Genomic DNA, 23,055 nt, shown 5'->3' on the forward strand with positions numbered 1-23,055 from the left:
TTGTTACAATAGGGGGGGGAGGGGGTCGAAAATTGACTATTTTTGCGTTACGTAATAATTGAATGAGCCCTTAATGATTTTCCTTCCCTCACTGTCATCCTTGTGTCTGTGCTCACAGCGTGAGAAGCGAAAAATTATTCTTGAGCTAGCTGAGACACAAACCTATTTGTGAATATATTCGCTTTTGGAGTTGGAATTTCATGCCTCTCCATAGATAACCAAGGTTATGCGGACAAGTTCCAAGAAAATAATCATGATTTAAAAATTATTATGGTGTAGTGAAAAAACAGTTGCAATCCGTATCGAATGAATACAAATTTATCTAATCTCATAAATCGTTTCCATTGTTGAAATCCGTACAAAATCACATCGTTTATGTAAGCACCTTATTTCACTATATTTTTCGCTTTTTGGAAACGGTTGGATCATCTGTCCGCCATGTTCAGCAAGAATGTCAAATTATTTAATATTCAACAGTAAAGCACTTATTTCACTATCGCCTAGAACTATGAATGATTCATGTGCTTAAGTTCATAATCTTTCAAAATGTACTCTCTGTTCCATGCAACACTGTTCAACAAAAGTATTATTTTCTCTCTTCTTTTAGGTAAACTTCATTGGCGCTACCAGCCCGTCGCTTATTTGATCGCAGCTGTCATTTTTGCCATTTTGACAAGCAGCTAGCAGCCAGATGGATCCGTACCGAAAGCAAGCTTGTGAAAATCGTTCAACCACATAAAAAACGCCACCACCACCGACGGAAGGAAACCGTGCGTGCATAAGGGGACGGTTGCCACTTTCTTTACTGCGGGCGTTTTGTCGGTGGATTCGGTTTTTTAGTTTTCTGTTCCGTTTTTAACTTTTTCCCGCCTTATTGACGCAAACCCGGTGCCCGGTTTCCCTGGGTGCGTTCACCGACGCCAAACACTTCTGCCGCCTTCATTTTTTCCACCGCACAGAAGTTTCATCCGGTACTCCGGCGGACAGCAATCAACCGTACGAGTGCTCCAGATTCAACGTGGGCAGAAGTATTGTCCCCTTCTTGTGGGAGTTATCATTCGGCAGCGTGCCCTCCAGCCCCATCGTTCGATGGCTGAACCAGTTAAGCTTTCCCACCGTACCCGAAAACGCGTCCGGGAAGTAAAGCGTAAAGCGAGACCTGGTACGTATTGCAATTACTGGTGCATTAGGTGTTAATGATTTTCCTTTCCCCACTATCACCCTTGTGTCTAAATGTACGCAGATGGGTAAGGTATGTATCTAATGCATAAAAGGAGGTAGAACTAGTGGGATTGTTTCAGCAGCTGCAAAATTGCGAAACGACTCGATAATAAACACCCCTATCAACCTGCAGCTGACAAAAAAGAAACGACAACGAGCCACAAACATCTGTGTATGTCTGACGTTTCTCGTGACGGATCAGCAGCGAGATGACTTTGAAATGCAATGCACACAAAATACCTTCTGGATGCTTCGTCGATACATTCCGCAACAGCAGAAAATCCTTTCCGGTTCTTCCTCCCTCCACTGAAACACACACACACATCCTGGCGGCTTTTACACTGGATGCTTCGTATGTGAACTTACTGCAGATTAAGTTCATAATGATTCTTTATTCCTTTATTGCAGTTAATAGCCGATTCACAAGTCTCGATAAAGTCAAGGTGACTGACAATTTGTTGCAAGCCGAAGGTTATGCACATTTATATCTTGCTGAACGTGATAAAGGCATGTAGTGTGTTTGTGTCTACAACGATTGATATGTTACACAAAGTAAATCCCGGAAAAGAGGGTCAAGCAATGAAACAGCACACAAAAGCTGCTACAATTGTAATCGAGATTAATTTAAAAGCATATTCACTAATAATAGATAACACACCACGACGCATGCAGTAGTAATGATGATGAAATGGAGACTTTGATTGCTGAGGAAATTTCTCGTGTCCCCGAGCATGTAGTGTTTATTGTAAACAGTCATCCTAGACAGGAAGATAACCGTCAAACAATAATTGGTATCTGTGCCGGTAGTGACTTCACGTAGCGTCGTCTCTTTCCATGTGTTAGGTCTAGTAAGATAATTTATGAACCTTTTGAAAAGTATCGTATCATGCAGTGAAGAATAACCTGCATCATAAGTCCACTTTGGTATCTCTTACATGATTGGTTCCGACTGATTCAGTTGAAAAGTTTACCTTTCTATTCTATTAAAAATATTCAAATTTATACAATGCAATATGTATGAAATTCTATTTCATAATTCTTCAATATTGTTAGAACGAAAATACTAGCTGTATTGGACGGTTGTATTAATCGTATTACCCGGCCAAACTTGCCAGAACAAATTTTATTAACTTGTTAAACGTGAATCGTACCCCTTTCCTCTTACGCCATCCACAGAACTGTCAGACAAATCGGCATGGGTACAGCTAGGCTATCATGAAGAATTCGAACCCTTTAGTCAGTTCGAGGACAATGTGAACCGTATCCACGTAGAGAAGGTGAGCCCGAAGGAATTTATCGAGCGCTACGAGCGCATCTACAAACCGGTTGTTATAGAGGGGATGCAGGATGGATGGAAAGCACGCCACAAGTGGACATTGGAACGACTGGCGAAAAAGTACCGCAACCAGAAGTTCAAGTGCGGCGAAGATAACGACGGTTATAGCGTCAAGATGAAGATGAAGTACTACGTCGAGTACATGCGCAGCACCACAGACGATAGCCCACTGTACATATTCGACAGCAGCTTCGGCGAAGTAAGCGCGATTGCTTTTACAAACAAACACAAGCAGAATTTAAGCAACTCTCCTCGCTCTCTTTATTTTACGTGTAGCATCACAGACGCAGAAAGTTGCTAGAAGACTACGACGTACCGCTCTACTTTCGTGACGATCTGTTCAAGCATGCGGGTGAAGTGCGCCGACCACCGTACCGGTGGTTCGTGATGGGACCGGCCCGATCCGGTACCGGCATACATATCGATCCGCTTGGTACGAGTGCCTGGAATGCCCTTGTCCATGGCCATAAACGCTGGTGCCTGTTTCCGACCCATACGCCCAAGGAGCTGCTCAAAGTGACCGGTTCAATCGGGGGCAAGCAACGAGACGAAGCGATCACCTGGTTTAGCTTGATCTATCCGCGCACGAAACAACGCGATTGGCCCAGTGACTGTAAGCCGGTACGTATGCAAAAGGCTACGCTTAAAAAATTCTCCAAGCCACTCTGAGCGTACAGTATTTTGGGTTAACCCGGTTTTCCCTCTAGCAAAAAAAAAGGATTATACCCGTCACTAACCGGTCCACATACGACTTTCTTTATAGATTGAAATACTGCAAAAACCAGGAGAAACGGTGTTCGTACCGGGCGGCTGGTGGCATGTGGTACTTAACCTGGACGATACCGTCGCCGTCACGCAAAACTTCTGCAGCCGTACCAACTTCCCGGTGGTATGGCACAAGACGGTCCGCGGCCGGCCAAAGCTGTCGAACAAGTGGCTCAAGGTGCTGCAGGCGGTCGAACCGGACCTGGCCAAGATCGCGTCCGAGACCGACATCGGACAGAGTACGGGCGTTGCGTCGGACAGCTCGAGCAACTCTAGCTCATCGTCTTCCAGCTCGAGCAACTACGACGACAGCGACTGTGAATCGAACACCGACAGCGGCCAAGAGTCGCTTTCCGCACACAAATCAAAAAAGCATAAAAAATCTAACGGCATCAACGATGCCGATAGCACCGTTGACAATTCTCTAAATGATTTTCCACTTTAACCCTAATTCAGCGTATTAATAGTTTGTTTCTTCAAATTCTTAACTTTTGTTTTGATTACTCATCCGTCGTAATCTATCATCCGCAAAGCGCCAATTTTCTCACGGGACAATCGGTCGAACAACTTTAAAGCGACCAGTGAAAAACATAAAAAAGGAATATTGCAAAAAGTATGTTCACATGATACAATTTCTGCCCGATTTTTCGACCCTCAGCGAATCTTTTATTTGCATGTGTATTCGAGCAGAGATTTGTTTGCCACATTTGCAGCGAAATATTACCAGAACGTCGGTGTTTGCATTCGTTTGCCGTATTTTAATTTATGCGTCACGGATTAGAAGTGCGAAGGAATTGGCAAGTAGAACAATGTAGAATAACTAATTCAATTATAGACTATCGCAGTACGTACCGCGCACTGATTGAAAGGGATATGGTGTAATGTTGTGCAAAAAAACGCAAATGTATTGCGTGCTCTATATAATGCAGTACGATCAAAGAAGAGGCTCTTGTCAGGGATGCGATCGGTGGAAGATAGTATGGGGAAATTGTTGCTGCATTGACTAAGGAAAAGGGCTGCTAGGACGGAGGAGCATCGACTGAGGTAAAATTAGAAGAGATGTAGTATGTGCGATACAAGCGCCAGAAGCATCAAACGTAGAGTTTCACACACAAACACGACAAAATTGCATGTAATCAGCGGTATTGTGCCTTTTGTAACGAATGGGTGAACGAAGCAAATACATGGAAAAAACAAAACAAAACGGAACAAACAAGCAAAGGAAAAGCAACACATTTTGACGGTAGATTTGGTAGGTGCATTATACCGTCTCCTAAGATTAAGTAGCTAATATACATACCCGTACCCCAAACGAAGCAAAACCTGATACGAAAGACAAAAGCATAGAGCAACAACCTCAAGCAATCATCCGTAATAGCAAACGCAGAGAAATAGAAAAAGTTTTGGCATTTATTGTTTTTGTTTTGTTTGTTTTTGGGTATTTCAATGAATATTTTTTTAGCACAACGTTTACGGGACCCTTTAATTTGACGGGCGCCTGTAGGGGTAGGTTAATGAGAAACGCCCGTAAACCCGTAAGTGTTAGTTAATCGTTTTTGGTATTTAGTTTGTTACAGCATCCAGCAACATGTTGAGAATAGCGAAAACTGAGGTAAATCTATTAAATCTGAATCATAAACAGCGAAAGGAAGAGTGCGTTTGTAGTACACGGTACAACGACCATTTAAAAACACTACACTAATGACCAAGCTATACGATTGCAGTAGAACATGTAAACCACTCAAAGCAAAACATACCGCTGGCATATACGAAATACAGTCATTTCTCGCGTTACGCGAATGATGCGTGCCAGTGAACTCGAATACCCTTTATAACATCGTTTATATTTTAATAATGATTTTTCTTCGTTTAGTTACACAAATAATAATGAAACGTAACGAGTGTGTAACTCGGGAAACGACTGTAGTAGCCGAAGGATTTCATTAGGAATCGGTGCATTTGTACCACGAGGAGGCGTGCTTGCAAAAAGTCGAGGATTCTATTTGTACAACCCCCTTGTCGTAGTCAATACAAAAAGCAAAACAGGCTCTCCCACCTTCCTCAATAATAAGCAACATGCAAAACGGTACATAATTCCTGAAATTCTAGTTAGGAAGGATAACAAAGGAAATAGGAAAAAGAAATAAATGAATTATGCCAATGGAAACACATGATTGTTTGTAGTTATAGACAGGAAGTTTACAACGAAATGAGATCAAAAAGATCATCGAATTCTTCCAGGCTGTCTTCGGAGATAAATCGGAATGAGCACAGCAAGGTGCCCCGAGGTGTTCCGGTAGGTGCCATGCAAAATACTCGTTCTCTCCAATTCCTTGGCTTCACGAATGATATCCAGAAATTATAGTTTGGTCGGTAGCTAACTGCCGGTGCGGTACGGTACCGGTGGTAGGTATAGCTAAACTGTTTTTGTCGGATCAAAATACCTGACCTGGCAAATCCCTAACAGATACGATGGTAGGAGCACATAATGAAGAAAGCGGACTCATACGTAAATAGGCCTTCATATATCGTCTGCTTCGTTTAAGTTACATTTCAATTTGAATCGAATTAATTTTGCGTTTGTCCCTAACAAGCGTTTCACGAAACGCTTAACGAAGCGTTTTATTCAACGCTAGATATTCCCAGCGAAAAAATCTAAACAAAATGTTATTTTGATCTAACCCAATTTGATAAAACACATTTTAAAATATTAACAAAACAATTTAAACCCGTTTTGATAACTTTTTTACTGCATGGTAACTGCACAAGGCAGAAATGTATGTTGGCAGTTGAAACAATTGAATTAGCAGTGGCATTTGATGTAGCTGTGTGCAAAACGCGTGTGCATGTGTATGACTGTGTATGGAGCTGTCAAACGGTTTCGCCCGTATTCGCCGCATACCGAAACGGGCAGCCGCAGTCTGTTCGAACGCCTCATACCAGGCAGGTGGGCAAAAGCGATCAAGCATTTTAGTGTGGCTAGTGCGTTAAAACAAACCCCGGATTTGCGAATTCCCTGCCCCGATTTTCAACAATCATTCCAGCAAGCAAAAATCGCGCGCGCGTGTGTGAATATCCCTCCCCCCGGGTGGCAAAACATTAAGGAAGAAAAGATACTGTTTCTTTTTTGAGCATCGCGTCCCGTCCCAGCTTCTTCCTTTTGCGGTGGGTTTCGGTGTTCTAGGCCAGCACAAGCGAACCAACACAGCTGCAAGCCGCACACGCACACAATTTTCGCATGGTTCCTCGCTTTCATCGGATGGTTTCGGTGCGTTGGCGATTCGTGTCGATCCGTGGGGAGCAGCTGCTGCCGCTGGCGGATGTTCTCACCTGCACGGTAAGCGTCTGCATCACCCCAAACGCCATCAAAATGGCGCTGGTTGCAGTAAAAGAAAAAATGGTTGTGATGGGGAAGTGTTCCGGCTTCAAACTGCGGCGCCTAGCGGCTTCTTTTCATCTGGTGATATAAAAGGGAGGAATGGGAGGAGGTACGGGAAAGAGGGCGAAGTTGCCACACCGCCCCACCGAGTCTCTAAACCGTGTTTTCGGTGCGATTAGTAGCGTAAGGGCTGTTTTTTTTTTTGCTGCCAGACAACAATTGTTGGAAGGAATATTCGCGTTTCTAGGACACAGTATAGGATTATAAAAAGACACAAAGGTACAAGAAAAAGGAACCCATCTTTCTTGGTGTTCCAAGGGGAAAACCCCTCCCGTGTAAAACCAGGGAAAAGTAGCCCAATAGTTTGTGGCAGCTGCTAAAGGAGCGTCAATAGTGTTTTCTTTTTAGTCTTTTCGAGCTTGTATGCTTATCTGTCAGTTGTAGCAGTGAATTGCGTACAGTGTTACCATTGGAGCCCCCACGGGGGCCCAGATTGCGGAGCTCCACTCCACTGCTCTACTGACCAAATGGTCAACCCAAAATGGCACAGAAAAACTGACCATCGTGTGGAAAAACAATATGGACAGTAGAGTGGACCCATCTTTCTACAGTTCCAGGGAAAATTCCGGCCCCAATCCTGTCCACAACAAGACAAAAGTAGCCCAACTGTAAGGGATGCGAATATTTTTTTTTCAATTCGTTTTTGTGGAGATTGAGTGGCATCCGTGTAGTTAGCGTTATATGCGTACCGGTTGGTCATAACTGCTTTATTCGGGTGCTCAAAATGGTACTGTCAGAGGGCACAAAATGGGGAGCCATCGTCAGCCATGCATGACTAAACCTAGAAAATGGCCTAGAAAAAATGGAAACTTCAGGAAAACTACCATTCGAATGAGGAATGGCAAAACACATCACCAAAATTCCTGCAAAAGGCTTGATGAGAACCATATAGCGTTTCAATTTCCATTCAGGGCTTCCATTTGATATTAGAACACATAGAATAGGATCCTGGGTAGCCGGTTCTTAACCTAACAGGGAATTAACAGGAATCCTGAGGTAAGCCTAGGAGGTAGGAATACCTTGAACAGCATGATGCTACATACATGAGGTCAGACATATGGTGGCATGCCTTAGAGGACTTGAGTTTGTTGTGTCGACAAAGAAGCAGAATTGAAGTCTTCATACATCCGCTAGCAGCTAATGTACGCGTGATCCGCCAGTATACACGACACCGTCTTTGATGTTACATTTCGGAATTTTTATACAAGTAGATTTATATTATATTGCAAAAAGCATATATGTCAGTGGGTGACTGTTAGTCCTACGGAGAGTTAGTAGATACATTTTTTTTTGAAATTTAAAATCGTCCAAATTTGCCAATTACTTTTATATTTGAGTTGATTCATTTGTTTTTTTCTCTCTATTTGTTGTTCTTTCCAGTTGCTGACCGTAACTGCTTGACGCAGACGTGTCTTGTGCTTCGTTAGTGCTGTACTCGTTGTGTGCTCGTACGTGTGAATGTTAGGTGTTGTCAAAATTGTCCATTCACCAAAATCTGTTAGCTCCTTCGTTCAGTACCCGCGGTTTAATTGAGCATTGTGCGAAAGGTCCTTTAAAAAAGTACCCCGAACCCCGGGGGAGGTGTAAATATTAAGTTCGGTGAGCATCGGGAAATAGTCGCATCTTCCCCACACCTTGGTTGTGTTGTGGGTGGCGTGCAGTGTATGTGTGGTAGAAAAAGAAGAAAGTGAGTGGTATAAACGCCGAAAAATACATACACATAAATCCGACAAGCAAATTCGCAGCATACAGACAACTGCAACACCCAAAAAAGCAACAATCAAACTCAATTCCAACCAGTGTGTGTTCTATTGTCCGTGCTTTATCAACAACACCACCGGAATAGTCCAATTTGGATCCGATTGTATCGAGCAGTAAGGCAGACGCATAGAACCGGATGGGAACAGAGCAAAACAACATGGATATCTTTGAGAAAGGCAACATCATATACATCAAGCGAAGCGATGGTAAGTCAACAATTGTTTATTTGGCATAGTCTTACATATATGGTCAGAGTTATTACATTCGAGTACACATCCATGTATTGATACATTATGCTTATTTTAGCACGCATATGCTTAACGTGTGGAGGAAGAACATATTTTTGATCGTATGTACGTATTCGCAGTAGGGCGCACAGCAGTTACGCGTACAGACGCGGGTGAGAAAGTATCCAAAAATAAATCTCCACCGTTTGTCGTCTGCTTCCCGTCGTACCGTACCCGGAGAAAACTGCAACTATTGCAATCGCGCGTATCTCTTCGCGATGCATCTGGCTCAATGCGCCACTTTCGCTCTAACGCTCACAATCAAGGGACACACATTTAATGCACTGACGTTTTCTCACGTGCATCATTCCCACGCCACTGTTGATGCGCACCGTGTGGTGTGCGTGTGTGTTTGTGCACATTGCAGCATAAATTTCTCGCTTTTCCACATCATATGCGCCCGGTGTAGTTTTATGCTGTAGCGTAAGTGTGTTGGTTAGCGCACAGGACATTTTCATACAGTAGGGTTTGCCCTTTCGAGCCTTTATTTGTCTATGTTAGTAGGGTTTTACGATATTCTCGAGGTCGCGATACAGAAGCAGCTGTTGTAAACCAACATTTGTTACGCTACATCAATAACTTGAAAAACTAAAATATATATTTTATTGAGTACTATTTATTATTTATTTTAAATATTTTATTGAGTATTGAGTATTATTATTTTATTTATTTTTTTTTTCAAATCTTATGTGTATTCACCTATTCCTCTGTAAAATTATATATAATAAATATAGTTCATTATACATTATCATTTTATACAGAAGAATCAATAATTTAATCTAAGATTCTATGTCTCCATTGGGGTAGTTTTAGACATTATTCGAAAATGGTCGCTTAAATGCACTTCGTGATCGTGAGAGCATGTGACACACTGCACAACGGGGAAGGCGCACAAAAATGTGGTGCCTATAAATAGCTCGGCGTCCTCCAGCGAGCGAACAGGGAGCGACCTAAACTTGTGGCCGCCGTTTGGAAAGCAGCAGTGCGAGTAATTAAAAACTAATGAAAATTTTAAACACTGCTCCCACATACCGGAAGTGAAAAAAACCGTGCGAGATGTGTAGAGGTGGTTTGCAGAAAAACGGAGGAAAAAATAGGAATTCCTTTTTCCGTCTGTATCGTGGCATTGCGATGGAAGGATGGACGAACAGTGATTGATGTCTATAGTTAAAACCTTATGCACCTGTATTATCGTCTTTTTGGACAGCTTTAAACCATATTCTACAACCAGTATATCTGACGATCATTTATTAAATGGAGATCGAGTAATAAAACCAATACTGGGCACTTTCTTGAGAGGTGATGTTATTCTAGATATCTTCTTAGACGATGGTGTATGCCTTCACATTGCATATGCATTGCCCTCATTCATATATTAAACGATTTTTGCATCTTTATGATTGGTTCACGTCCAGTTCCGTTTGCGTACGACTCGATCGCCTTGGATATTGGACGCACTCCCGTGTGTCTTTGTCTTGCGTGGGAGTCGCCAACGGTGTGTGCCTATGTGTGATTTGTATCGAAAATGTTTACTGTACCTATTGAAGACTCAACATTTTATTTGAACATTTCCACAATTTCGAATGGCAGTTGCCACTCTCAAATCTTCGGTGTACTTCAAATCGAGAAAATGATTTTTTTTCAAGGGAAATTAAAATATTTATCGAACATGCCTTCGGAAGCATGGCTTGCATTCGCATGCGACATACGCTACGGCTTGTTGAACGGTGTACCGGTGCCAGGAAATCCATGGGAAGGTTACGGAGTAAAGATGCCCACGCGAAAAGCCGCATACAAAGGCACGTACACACACACCACAGTTGATCTTGAAGTGGTCTCTAACACAGTTGCCAGCAAAATTATTACGAACCGCCCCTGCATTTCGCTGTACGTGGCCACCAAAGGCACAAGCGAAGTGGACTCCAACTCCAAGCCCCAACATTTCCCCCCTCTGGTACGGTCCAGATGTCTCCATTTTAAGTTATAACGTACACACACACAAGGCCTTTGTCGAGCTTTTGTTGAGAGACGGATCAATTCGTGTATGTGTGTGTTTTTTTTTTATGTTTGCTTCTTCAGCAATATCGTATCTTTTTTTGTTTTTGCTTGCTGCAACTTCCGGCCATCGAAGAGAGAGGAGGGAGGTCACCATTTCGATGACGTCCCACCAGCAGTCGGTGCGAATTCTTGAAATTCGGTGCGAAATCTCCTAAACAGATAAGAATACTCTCTTCAAACCTACAAACGATACTTGATACTTGAAACAATGATTGTTATCATCATATTCTTAGCCTACAGAGATCTTCATTCATAACCAATACCTCAAATTGGCTATTTCTTCCTTACTTGACGAGCGCATTTCATACCGGTTGATTTCAGACTGACAAGCAAAGCTACGGATAATTTTGCTGGAATGTTTTGTGGGTGCATTGATCTGCATGCATCTTTCCTCATGGAAAATAAGAATAATAGATCACACTACTAATCTAAACCGCGTGCATGAATGTGTGCCGAATTTGCTACTTGATTCGATTATCTGTGTTGGTTCTATCTGGTACCATTTTATCCAAAAGCCGGTAGGCACGCTTATCTCTATCTGTGATCGTTAGTATTGGTAATTAGTGTAGCATCCCTTGCGAGTGCTGTCGGCACGCTCGGCATTGTAGTTTATCGCGCCCAAACAGTCGTTACGGTAACTACCCTTAATGGGTAAGAACAGGTGGTAGACTTTTCCTGCACAATCGCTCTAATACAAATCTTTATCACCAGGTGTGAGATAGTTTCGTACCGGGTGGACGGGAAATAGTGATTACGACCTGTCCTTTGTATCCTATTATCGCCACAAGTGTTGGTGTGTGACCGGACATGATGGCAGCCCGGGGAAGTCACTGTAGTCAGCGTCTATTGAGTGCAGTAGGTGTTGTTTGACAGATTGTGTGATAAAATATAAAGTGTGCCGTGGCTTCATATCAGAAGTGCTCAGTCAAACCGACCAGGATGGCAAAAGTGGAAGGTAAAAAAGAACAAGCGTGCAAGGTAACGTCTGAGTATCGCCTCCGTTGCTTCACCCGCCCGTTCTTTCTCTGTGTTCCTGCAGCGATGGTGTGTTGTCCGAGTTCATTTCCTTTTACGATAGAGCGCGTACTGTCGCTGATTTATTCTTTTATTGCTGTTCGATTCGTAGCGCTCTTTCGCTTGCACGACCTTATGCTTAGCCGCTCGATTTCATCCGCTCGTACGCGTGTACCGGCATTTGTTGCGATCTTGACAGCGCTTTGGTAGGATCTCCCCCCCGCGAACCGGTACGTCTGCGTGTGGGTAGCCGGATGGGTACTATCTGGTGCCTTCCGGAGCACGTGTGTTGGTGTGCGTACGCGCACCTATTACTTGGAAATCGACCACAAACACTAGAGAAAAGAGCGTATTTCATTGCGTAGCGGAAACCGTTTCGGGATGGTTATTTTTCTTGAGCTTTGCCCCACAATACGTTAGCGTTTCGTGACTCATCTGGACAAACACACACACACACGCGCGCAGACGCCACAAAAGATGACGTGTAGTGCGTGCGGAACACCGCGAGCAAAGGCAGTTGCGCCTGGCTCGATTACTCACCCGTAAGAATGTGCGGAAGATTGCATTCGTCGTGCCGTGGTTCAACACTTTCGAACGGGGGGTCTGCATGCTCTCCGTGTCATTAATGTGTACCACATGGTTTCGGTTCTCCCCATACTTTATGTTCAAATACTTTCCCAATGACCATTTTCTTGTCCTTCCTTTTGCTCTCTTGTTGTAATTAACCATAAAAATAAATCTTGTAATGTTGTTTTTTTTGCCTTTTCAACAAACGAATTCTATACACTTATGCTACAGATTGATGGTGAGTTATGGCAGACGAGGGAATTTTGACAGAATACTTAAAAGTTAATTAATTTTTAATTAGTAATGCTCGTATTGCATACAGTCCTTTAGGGATATTAATTATCGGCAAATGAAAACGTGACAAACACGACACGTTGTACACGATTCTTAGGGCTACCGGAACAGAAATAGAATTTAAACCCTTTCCACGTCGATTACGAATAATTCTAACATCTGGACTTGTAGGTTCCGTTTTCAGCATTCAAAATATAAATGGATCAAATGGTAAACATGCAGTAAAATTGGTACTGGTCGATGATGTCACACATGATGATGACTGTAAAGCTGCATTGATTGAGCCATGTGGACTAGCGGAGGCTACACCCGGGCGAATACGAGATTTTGACTCTTTATAAACACCTTTGTTTGCGGACATGATCCCCCCCCTCCTGCTGGCATTTAAAAGCATCTACAGGCCAGATCCACACCCAAAACCCAAAACCCGGATATTTGTGAGCAGGATGCGAGGGTTGGATTTAGTTATTACACTTACCTTAGTGTCCTATTTTTCAACTACAGCACATTAGCGTATTACTCTCCAGAACAATATTTGAATAACGCATTAAAACAACTCTTCAACAAAACATAAACCTGCAACTGTGCTGCAAGTGTTCTAAGAAATGTGTTTGACATTTGTTGGAGGGTTTGAAGATGAATGATATTACGTAATTTTTGTACGTTTTGACAGATTTGGCATTGTATGCGCATCTCCATCTCTCGCTATAGTTTTCTATAAATTCCTGTACACAGAAAAAATTCTCGCTACTAGGTGATGTTTTATGCTCTGTTTGCAAATTGATTGCAAAAATATAGTGGCAAACAGCAAAAGGAGGGGAAGGGGGAAAGGGGAACACTATTTACTATTTCTGGTGTAACTAAACACACTTTATAGCTTATCTACACTGGGGAGGGGGGAGGGTATCTGTACACTACTGGGAGGGGGGACTGCAAACTACCGGTAGCCGAACCATAGCCCATTCACAAGCAGCATCCCTACTTGAGAATATGCCTGGAACTAGCCAGCCGATAGTTTGCAATTCGTGGTAACGGAACGTTAGTACAACCGGGAATCGAACCCGATACATCCTCAATATCGCAACATTTTGGACAGATCAGGCACTTTACCGCCTGTACTACCGTCCCGGCCGACGAAGGTGACGATTTTTCTCGATTAAAGCCAGCCGAGCCGATAGTCGGTGACATGTTCTCCCACAGCCTCACTCTCTTTCCCTCACACACGCACACACACACACACAGTCAGGCGTTCTTAACCCGAAGGGGAAAAAGGGATGAAGGTGCAATTCAATGACGACTAATGATTGACACTCACAGGGGAAGTAATACGCCATTGCAAAAAAAAGGGGAACTACTAAGAGAAGAAGAAACACTCATTGCTCAGGAAAAAATATTTTCTCTCAATCCATGTGCGTCATCATCTTTCTCGTCCGTGACGTCACGCGCTTACCGATTAGACTAAAAAGGGCTAGGCGTGGCGCGCAGATCTCAAGCGGCTTAAATACGGCGCATCGTCGGTTAACAAGTTTCAGTACAAAAACCCTATAAGTTGCAATATTTTTAACAAAAAAAAAACACATGTGTAAAAATAGCATAAAAATATGTAATTAAAAATAGAAGAAAAAATAATCATCGAACCATCTTAAGCTAAAGTGTTTTAAATATGCCAATGACACGAACAGCAGGGCGTATCGCTTGCACACCCTTGCCAATAAAACTAGTCGCAGTGGTAGTTAAATAAGTGCAATCGAACGCACTCGCAATTAAATTGGTTTCACGAGCAATGAAATGAGACTGTGCGAGCTGTGCTAAACATCATTCGGAGGTTAGAAATAAAGCGGTCGGTAATTTTTTTTATAACCTGCGTAAATTTTTCATCGAAACAAGGCAATCATCGGCACACCTCTCGATGCAACGACAACGGGACTGCATTATAACGCACCGAAGTAGGTTTAGCAGTAATGTGCCCGGAGACAGCAGTAAATGTATGGTCATAAATTTGCTATAAATTAGGACAGCTTACGAACGAGCGCAAGCGCCAAGATCGTAAACCAACAGATGAAGAAAATATTATTGCACTTGTTAGGGGTTCATCGCTTACGGTCGCGTATCATTTATCCCTCCCACATCCTCTGCTTCATCCTGGTGACGGTGGTACACGCAAAACGCATAAAAATCTCAAGCTTTACATCTTAATTTAATCACCCTTTTAAACGATTGCAACTAAACGCATGCGTGCTGCTGTGCGCCGGCCGTTGGCAATAGAAAGACTTGGCCAGTAACGAGCAACGAACCATTTTTAAGTATATTTTTGATTTTCACTAAACAAATAAAATGTTTGTTTTTTTTTGTTAACGCACGGATTTGAAAGTGGATTAATTAAAGCAAAGGGGAAACCAAAAAATAACACAAGATACGGCATGATGTAAACGTACGTTACGTGTGTGAAAATGAGACCGAAATGTCAAAACAAAAATTAACATATACATTCACTTTCAGCGGTATATTTATATGCATTACATATTGTTTTGTTAGTGTTTTCTGTTGAATTATTGATGTTGATTTGGCGGTGAAGTAAACTTCAAGTTACTTAACTTAAGCCATCTAATAAAAGCTGTGGATAACGCAAGCCTTGTGTGTTTGAAATAAAAAAAAACTCATTGCGTTTGTATTAATTTACAATACAACTTTTGCAAACTACCATCAATACTGCTGAAAACTCTCTGTTCAAAAAGTTATCCAATATCCTATATATATACAGAAATTCTTAAGAGATATATATTCTAAAAGTTTTTCTCTCCCAACCATGAAAAACCCACTATTAATTTTTTTATATTTCCACCACGTTTGGAATGGGTAATTTTACCGCCACCGTGACTCAATTGATTATACTTTTCATTTTCCTTCCTTAGAGCCACTAGGGACAAAAGCTACCGACTTGGAAAATGAAAAAAAAAAAGTGATGTTAAAACCAGCTCGCGAAGCAGACAATACGTTCTACCACACACCGCAGATACCACCGTAAAATTAACGTGTGGAAAACAAGGGAAAATCGATCGGAAAACTCTTAATCCGTCCAATCGCGATAAGTCCATATCTGTGTCCGTCATATCGGTAATTTTGCCTAGCCATAGTGTATGATAAAGAGCGGACGAGTTAAGAAAAAAAAAGAAACATACTCGATGGGACAGGAAAAGAAAGGGGAACAACATATCTCGTCCACCGGGCCAGCACACACAGCTTCACAACATCTCTCTTTTTCGCCAGCGATCAACCTGGTATGAGGTGAGGAAAAACAACGTGTTTTTCTCCTACCTCCTTTCTATTCCGCTTGCTGCTGCTAAATGCATGTTCGTTTTAGTGGGGTTTTCTTCGTTTGGCTTTTCTTCTGCTGTTGCTGTATCCTCCACATTCCACCACGTCGTTACCCGGCGCACACACAAACCGTGTGGCGTCAACTTTCCAATCACTTCGTCTTGTTTTTGGTGGTGTGCGGGGCTTGATGGATGGATGCATCGACATGGAAAATTTCTAAAACATTACAAAGAGGAGAGAAAAAAGATAAGAAGCAAATATTACGCATATGATGAAGAAAAACCGGTGATCAATTTAAAACAATAAATACAGATGGAAAACTATGACAACTTTAAGAAACTGAAACACTTCCAACTCGTACAAAAACTAAGTGTCAAACGAATCACCTAACCCTATGTTCCCTGTTCTTTTCTACCTTTCGGGAACGAATTGCTTATCTATTGCAAAAACGTGGGAATCGTGCTCGGGGAGGATGTAGCTTCCGGGGCGTCGGGTTGCAAGAATGTAACATCTTCCGTAGGGGATCTGCGTGGCTTTTGACGAACCGGATGAGAGGCAAGCAGTGAAGAATGCACCTGTTTCCGTAGGGGAGACGCTCCATCAATCGGTGATAATGTCGTCTAGCTCCACTGATCGTATGATATGCAGACGACCGGATCACACGTGCGACGTAATTATGTGCTTCCATTGGGCATCCAATACGCAGCTGCCCTTCCCTTCATTTGTCATACGTTGCCGGCGATTTGTTCCTCTATTAAGGCAACATTTTCAATCGCTTTTTTTATCCTTGAACAATATGATTTAAGTCACATTTTATGAAAAGAGACAAAAAAAGGAATATAATTTAAAAAAACCGTGATTATATCACATGCCACCCGTCACCATCTTTCTCATCCGTGACGTCACGCGCTTACCGATTAGACTAAAAGGGCTGCACACCGTCGGTTAACAATGTTCTTACAAGGTCTTTTTTCATCAATTTTATAACAAAAAACCTTTTTCCAATAAATCGTTCAGTTGGAACTAAACGAAAATTAGACTTAAAATGAATATTAATTTAGGAGACAAATGAAAGTCGCTAAATTATTACATGGAATTTTATGCAAAAACAAAATCAAACGAGAATACGATGATTAATCGTTATCTACATACACCGTATTGTTGTATAATGATAAATATTGGGAAGAATTTTCTGTTTTGTTTCCAATTTATCTTAGTGTTGCTTGGAGTGAAAATGTGTTTCTATGTGGTTTCTTCAACTCATCATTGTTTTCTATTGATTTTAAATTGATCACTTACTAGCCTTACCAGCAGTGTTTCTTCTCGTCCAGCGTCGCTCGCTTTACACGGCACAATACAAAAAAGGAAGTAGAATAAAATAGCCACATACAGACACATACACTCGCTTTAAATGTGCGTGTGCAAGGGGGTAAAAGCTGGAAAAGGGGCTGAGTATCTAGTGTTGTGCTGCGAAGAGGAATCACTTTCCGCAGTTTGTTCGGTTTCCTATAACCTGCCCCGGACCAGTTACCATGATTGGGCATGATGGTCTGCTGTACCGTGACCGTGACCCTGTATGTGTGTGCAATGACGAAGCAAGTATCCCCCCCCCCCTCGATCCGCGTGACATTGTTCCAGTATGTGTGTGTGTGAGGTTTTTTTTTCGTGTTCTCTTTGCAAAAGGCTGCAACTTTTATAATGCAGTCAAGCGCTAGCTTAGAAATGCACACAGACAGCATAAAAATAGGGTCGGAAGGGGAGGGTCGGTATGCTTATCTTGGGGTCGATTGAGCCACAAATAATCTGTGCTTGTGTGGTTGTGAAGGATAAAATTGTTCCTTATTTTTCAAATCACATTTTCTTCCTTTTTCTTCGCCCACACCATGGTTTGCGTCCAGCGCTGTTGAGAACCATAAACTATAATGTATTCCCATACCCGGCGTTGCGCCTCTCCACGCGTTGCTGCATTTTTTTTTTGGTGCGCCTGTGCGCTTGTGTCAGTTGCAGTTGCAACGGCTAGGGTCGCCCAATGCCGACAGTAGGTCCCTTTAAGGCGCCTTCTACTAGCGCCCCGCCGCGTTTCGTGCATTCGCCATTGACAATAATGTCGTGCGGCCCAAAAATAGTCCTCTCACGGTCTTTGCGCAACTGCAAAACGTCACCGGTAGGACGGAAATGAGCAAATTGTGTGGGGGGGGGTGGGGAGGTATGGGGAGGGAGGTAAAACGCAAGGTCGCCGTCAGGACGTCACAAGAGAAGAAAAAGCTTATTTTTTCTTACAAAACAGTGTAAGAATGAGACGAAAACGCTATAATTGGTGTCTTTGTTTGTACTATTAGTGGTATGCTTTTGTTTAAAACGCACATTTCTTTCACGCTATTCTGTACATTCGCAATTATGTTACAAATATGAGGAATATGAGTGTAGTTATGAGCCGTCATATTTGTTTTTTAATCCCTCCACCTTTGTTTGCACAATAATATTCCACTTGAAGCAAAAAAAACAAATACATATTTTCCTATATGTTTGTCGATTGTGCCATACATATTAAATTGGATACATTTTTGTGTGATTTAGTTAATATATCTCTTTTCGAAATCGTTAGGCAAACAAAAAAAAAACGTAGTATGACGAAGAAAAAGAAAAAGAAATTACTATCTATCGATGGATGGTGTGTGGAAAGTTATGTTTCACCTGTAGGAGAAAAAAAAGAGTTACGAGGAGTTTTTCCATGCCGGTATTGCTTTTTTCTTTAATTTGCTTTCTTTCTTTCGCTTTTGTGGAGTGATGAAACTCTAACGAACTGTACGCCACAAAAATGAAATAAAATTCAATTCACCGGGAGACGATTGGAGAAAAAGGGAAATGTTTTTTTTTTCGGGCGTTTGTGGGGTGTAGATACTTGTTTGGTAATGTAGGCCCCTGTTGTTGTTTTTTTTTTTATATGGCAGGAAACGGTTGAGCAGAAAACAAAAATCCGGTGCGCTGTGAATTATTGATCAAATATCGAGGGGGAAGTTCCGGAATGGAACAGGGTAGAGACACACCAGACTGTGGTCGGTAATGGAAAAATTAGAGCAGAAGCAGTACAGTTGCTCTGAAAGTTACACTAAAGCGAAAGGAGAGGGTACCATGTGTCATTCAATGTACCTGTCCTGTGGACATTGCGTTAGCCGAGAGGTAACAGACGGAAGTTAAAATTCTTTCATTCGCTTCCAAGACATGAAGAACAATTTAACTAATTCCTTTTTATGAAATTAATTGTAAATTTTTTTGATTTTTTTTATCCTGAAAATTTAACCGTGAATCACACGTAAATGCCACAAATCATCACCAAGGACAACTTAACACAAAGGCGGAAGTTAAATAAACCCTATCCATCCGTAACCCACCGACCCCTTTTTACGGTCATATCGTTAGGTTCCAAACAAACGTCAATCCGCTTGTTGAGGTCCTTAACATCACGCTGTTGTCCTTTTTTTATTATTGTATGCGTGTGTTGTCTGCTGGAGCAGTAAATATAAGTTTGTTGGGAAAAAAGGTACAGAGAAAGAGTGTGTGTGTGTGAGAGAGAAAGAAAGAGAGAGACAGCTGAAAGTTTTGGACCCCCAGTTCCACTGCAACATTGGGGTTCACAGGCAGCTGTCCAAATAAGGATATATCACGGTTGGTTGCCTTCAAAACCTTCTCGCGACACACACACACACACACATACGGCCCTTATTTATTAAGGGTGGTTGAAGGATGTCCTCACTTTTCTGCTATCCACGAGCTTTGGGAAGTAGTTCTGGTTGTGGAGTGTGTCCTTCCGGAGCACATTGTTTAACCCGCACCCGAACCAGTCGTCATCGTTCGTTGATAGACAGTGGACGTTCGTTTGTAGCGAACCAACTAACTGTGACTGTGTTGCTTTTTCTCATCTCTCAATTTAAAAACAAGAAGCAACGCACCACCACGTGATCATTACGAGGTCATGCACTCGCCATAAACACAGAGTACGGGAAGGAGATCACACACATCATCAGCGTGCGGAAATATCTGCCAAAAAAGGCGTGATTCAATTGCGGAAAGACGTTCGGAACGAGAGGCCATATTTTAGCAGAAGTAACGGAGAAAGAATCGCCCCCCCGAGACGCCACCATCGCATGATCAGTTTATTCGACCTCGCACGCTACCACACGCATGAAATGATCGACGGATCGCTGCACATTGGTGTCATCGGGTCACTTCATCTTCCTTTTGTGTACGACGGATCTGTGCACTGTGCCTCTGTTTGCCGTTGATCCTCCCCCAGTTGGTAACGCCGCGGTCATTGAATATTGGATATATATTGGATGATCGACGCAAAGATATAGAGATTGGCCATCAGGCAGTCTATATATATGTGTGTGTGTGTGAGGGCACCGGAGGGGCTGGAGGAGGTGCTTTAGGAGAAAGAGGCAGTAAAAGTGAAACACCAGTGAGAGCGAGCGGACACCACGGATATTGCCACGGGACGCGTGTCTGCAGTGTTGGTGTTGCGCACGGTCCTATACGACGGCTGGATTGCCGAATTCACGCACACACGACCGGAGTGCGGATCGGTACATTGTACGCTTGCTCAGCGGTGATCGGTTCCTCCACTCGACCAGTTACACCGAGAACACTCGACGCATTGCACACTGTGGCTCGTTTGGCTTGCATATCCTGTAGACGCGTGTTTGTGTGGGGTTGACTTTGTTTGTGACTCAAAGAGTAAAAGCCTCCAGTCATGTTGTGGTTTAAGAAGCGGCTCAGCACACTGTTCGGTGGTGGTAAACGTGCGGCTAAGCGGGGAGAGCAGGGCAAAGATCCTGGCGCGGAGGATAGTGGACGTTCCGCACCGGCCTTGGATGGCACTAGTGTCCCGACATCTTCAACAGGTTCCTCCAGCACGGTGTCGACGGACATCATAAACGCGAGCTCCTCAGATACAGCAGGCAAAGCCACGAGCAAGATTCAATCGAAACATCCGAAAGCGGGCAGCATTCGGAAGAAGAACCACGGCGAAGGTAGCACTGTCCGCTGTGAACAGTGTGCTCGCGGGAAGCAATGTAATCTTAAGCCGTAGTATCTCTCAAACCTATTTGCTTCCTTCTCTTCTATATCAGCCCCAAAAATTATCCATCCCATATTAGACCACACTAACATTCTTTCTGTATTTCATTTTCTTTACAACATACATCCAGGTCGTATCCATACGGCGATCGTTTCGCGGTTCCACGAAGCCACACGCTCCGTCACGGTCGAATGGTACGAGCGGGGCGAATCGAAGGGCAAAGAGATCGAGATCGATATGCTGCTCGAGCTGAACAAAAACATCCAGCATCAGCCACAGCAGCATGCACCGGAACCGGTAGCGGAAACGAACAACGAGCGGGAAACACCCGCACCGGCCAACCTAGCACGCGTAAGTATATTCCGTTTGTTATTGCACCGTACTGACAAACTGTCCCTTTCCGTTGTAGCGAATAAGGAACTCCGGGCAAGAAAAAAGGGAAATATTAAGTGAAAGCTCCCAATAAAACGGAAGTATTTTCATGTATTTCCCGATTCTAGTTCCTGAGAGCCATTTGCAGAGCCATTGGCAAAGTATCTTTAAAGCATTTATTGCTCACCGCAAGTCTGTCGTTTGGTTGCAACAAAATCTCAAGCATACAACCCCTCTACGCAAAGAAGTCACGTCGGATCGAACTGCAGAACTTCAAAACGAGTTGGCTTTATTTAAAGGGTAGAAGATTAATCGGGAGTTCGGTGATTTCATACAATATCTCCGTCGTTGAGTCGTGACTTAGTGCCACCAGAACACTTCGTTTAGACTCTTCAAGGTTTTCAAGGGCTGAGTTCTTTTCCAGCATAGAAAAAGCACTTGCTTCTGTAAAATCAACATCTGTTGAAGTCCTGCTTCTAAACAGAAAGAATTCCCTAACTAAATAACGCAATAGTATTGAATGCTATATAGCTTTAAAAGGCTGGATCAGTCAGGATGGGTCTTCTATGCTTTCAGCATATTAATTGTTTTTCGATAAGACACGCGCAGGTTTGACTTACTCAACCTTGACTTATAAGGTATACTATGTACGTGTCTGGCTATAATCATCATTTTATTTTAGCTAGTTTTTATTGTCTATAGAAAATTATGTTTTTGAAGTCCTGCTTATTGGCAGGATCGGTACCTCACTAGATGGCGCCACTAGTGTTTGTTACTATTTTTAGAACTTGTATTTTTTGGAGAGGGAGGAGAAGCTGCGATGAGTTTACCTCGGCTCTCAATCGTGCCGAGAGAAGTGATGATGATGATAATGATGACGGTTGGCTGAAGAAGTCCTGATTATTTGGCAGCAAATAGACACCGCTAGGTGGCGCAATAGTGCTAGATGCTATTTTTAGATTTTAAGGTTTTTGGAAACGCTGGATAAGTTTTTAGGGGATGACTTTCCTTCTTCCATGTTAGGAGGAAGGGGCAAAAAGTATAGGGCATGATAGTATTGCTATTTTTAGAATTTTAGGTTTTTAAGGGCCAGTAAAGTGAGCGAGTTTGGCCACACAATCTTTTCTTACCCGTGCTAATTATTTTGACCGAATTCGGCGCAGGATTAACTTACTTTGGTTTTGTTGCAATCTGAGGTATATTTTTTTTTGCGTGTGATCGATGAAAACTAAAACATGTACGAACAAACTTCTTGTGTAACTTTCACATCAACGTACAAAATGTTGATAATCCACGCATATCGATTCGCAAAGCAAATGCGCTGTTTTGATATGGACATTGAATCCCCCCAAAAAAAAAAAGAAGCATAATATACACGTGCTTCTTTCTAATCATCATTTTTATTTTAGATGTTTTATTTTTCGTGTTTTTCGTTGTCAAAACAAGCTACCATTACCGTGGGGGTAGGTCCGCTTTCGGTAGCTAAGGTACCGCATCCTTCCGGTTGCCGTTTTGTGCACGGTCACCACGGACAAGGCCGGTGCGGTGC

General features: G+C 42.7%; 2 protein-coding genes across 3 annotated transcripts in view; both read left to right on the plus strand.

The window, feature by feature from the left end:
• The first annotated feature begins 707 nt into the window (after positions 1-707).
• Positions 708-5,406, plus strand: LOC128307034 (bifunctional arginine demethylase and lysyl-hydroxylase PSR). Of its 2 annotated transcripts, none has more exons than XM_053044745.1 (4): positions 708-1,162; positions 2,398-2,756; positions 2,834-3,178; positions 3,321-5,406. In XM_053044745.1, the coding sequence occupies exons 1-4, from the start codon at positions 1,090-1,092 to the stop codon at positions 3,765-3,767; spliced, it is 1,224 nt and encodes a 407-aa protein (XP_052900705.1). In that variant the 5' UTR covers positions 708-1,089; the 3' UTR covers positions 3,768-5,406. The 2 variants fall into 2 exon arrangements, with proteins under 2 accessions (XP_052900705.1, XP_052900706.1); XM_053044746.1 differs by lacking the exon at positions 708-1,162 and adding an exon at positions 1,587-1,664.
• Positions 5,407-6,264: 858 nt separating this feature from the next.
• The window catches only part of LOC128307030 (kinesin-like protein Klp10A), a 28,119-nt gene continuing 11,328 nt past the window's right edge, over positions 6,265-23,055 (plus strand). The window contains exons 1-3 of the mRNA XM_053044740.1: positions 6,265-6,659; positions 8,142-8,728; positions 21,265-21,485. Of these exons, the coding sequence (XP_052900700.1) occupies positions 8,659-8,728; positions 21,265-21,485 (291 nt within the window). The 5' untranslated portion in view covers positions 6,265-6,659; positions 8,142-8,658. The remainder of the gene's footprint in view (positions 6,660-8,141; positions 8,729-21,264; positions 21,486-23,055) is intronic.

This window comes from Anopheles moucheti, chromosome X (genome assembly GCF_943734755.1).
Source record: "Anopheles moucheti chromosome X, idAnoMoucSN_F20_07, whole genome shotgun sequence".
In the NCBI taxonomy this organism is placed as follows: Eukaryota; Metazoa; Arthropoda; class Insecta; order Diptera; family Culicidae; genus Anopheles; species Anopheles moucheti.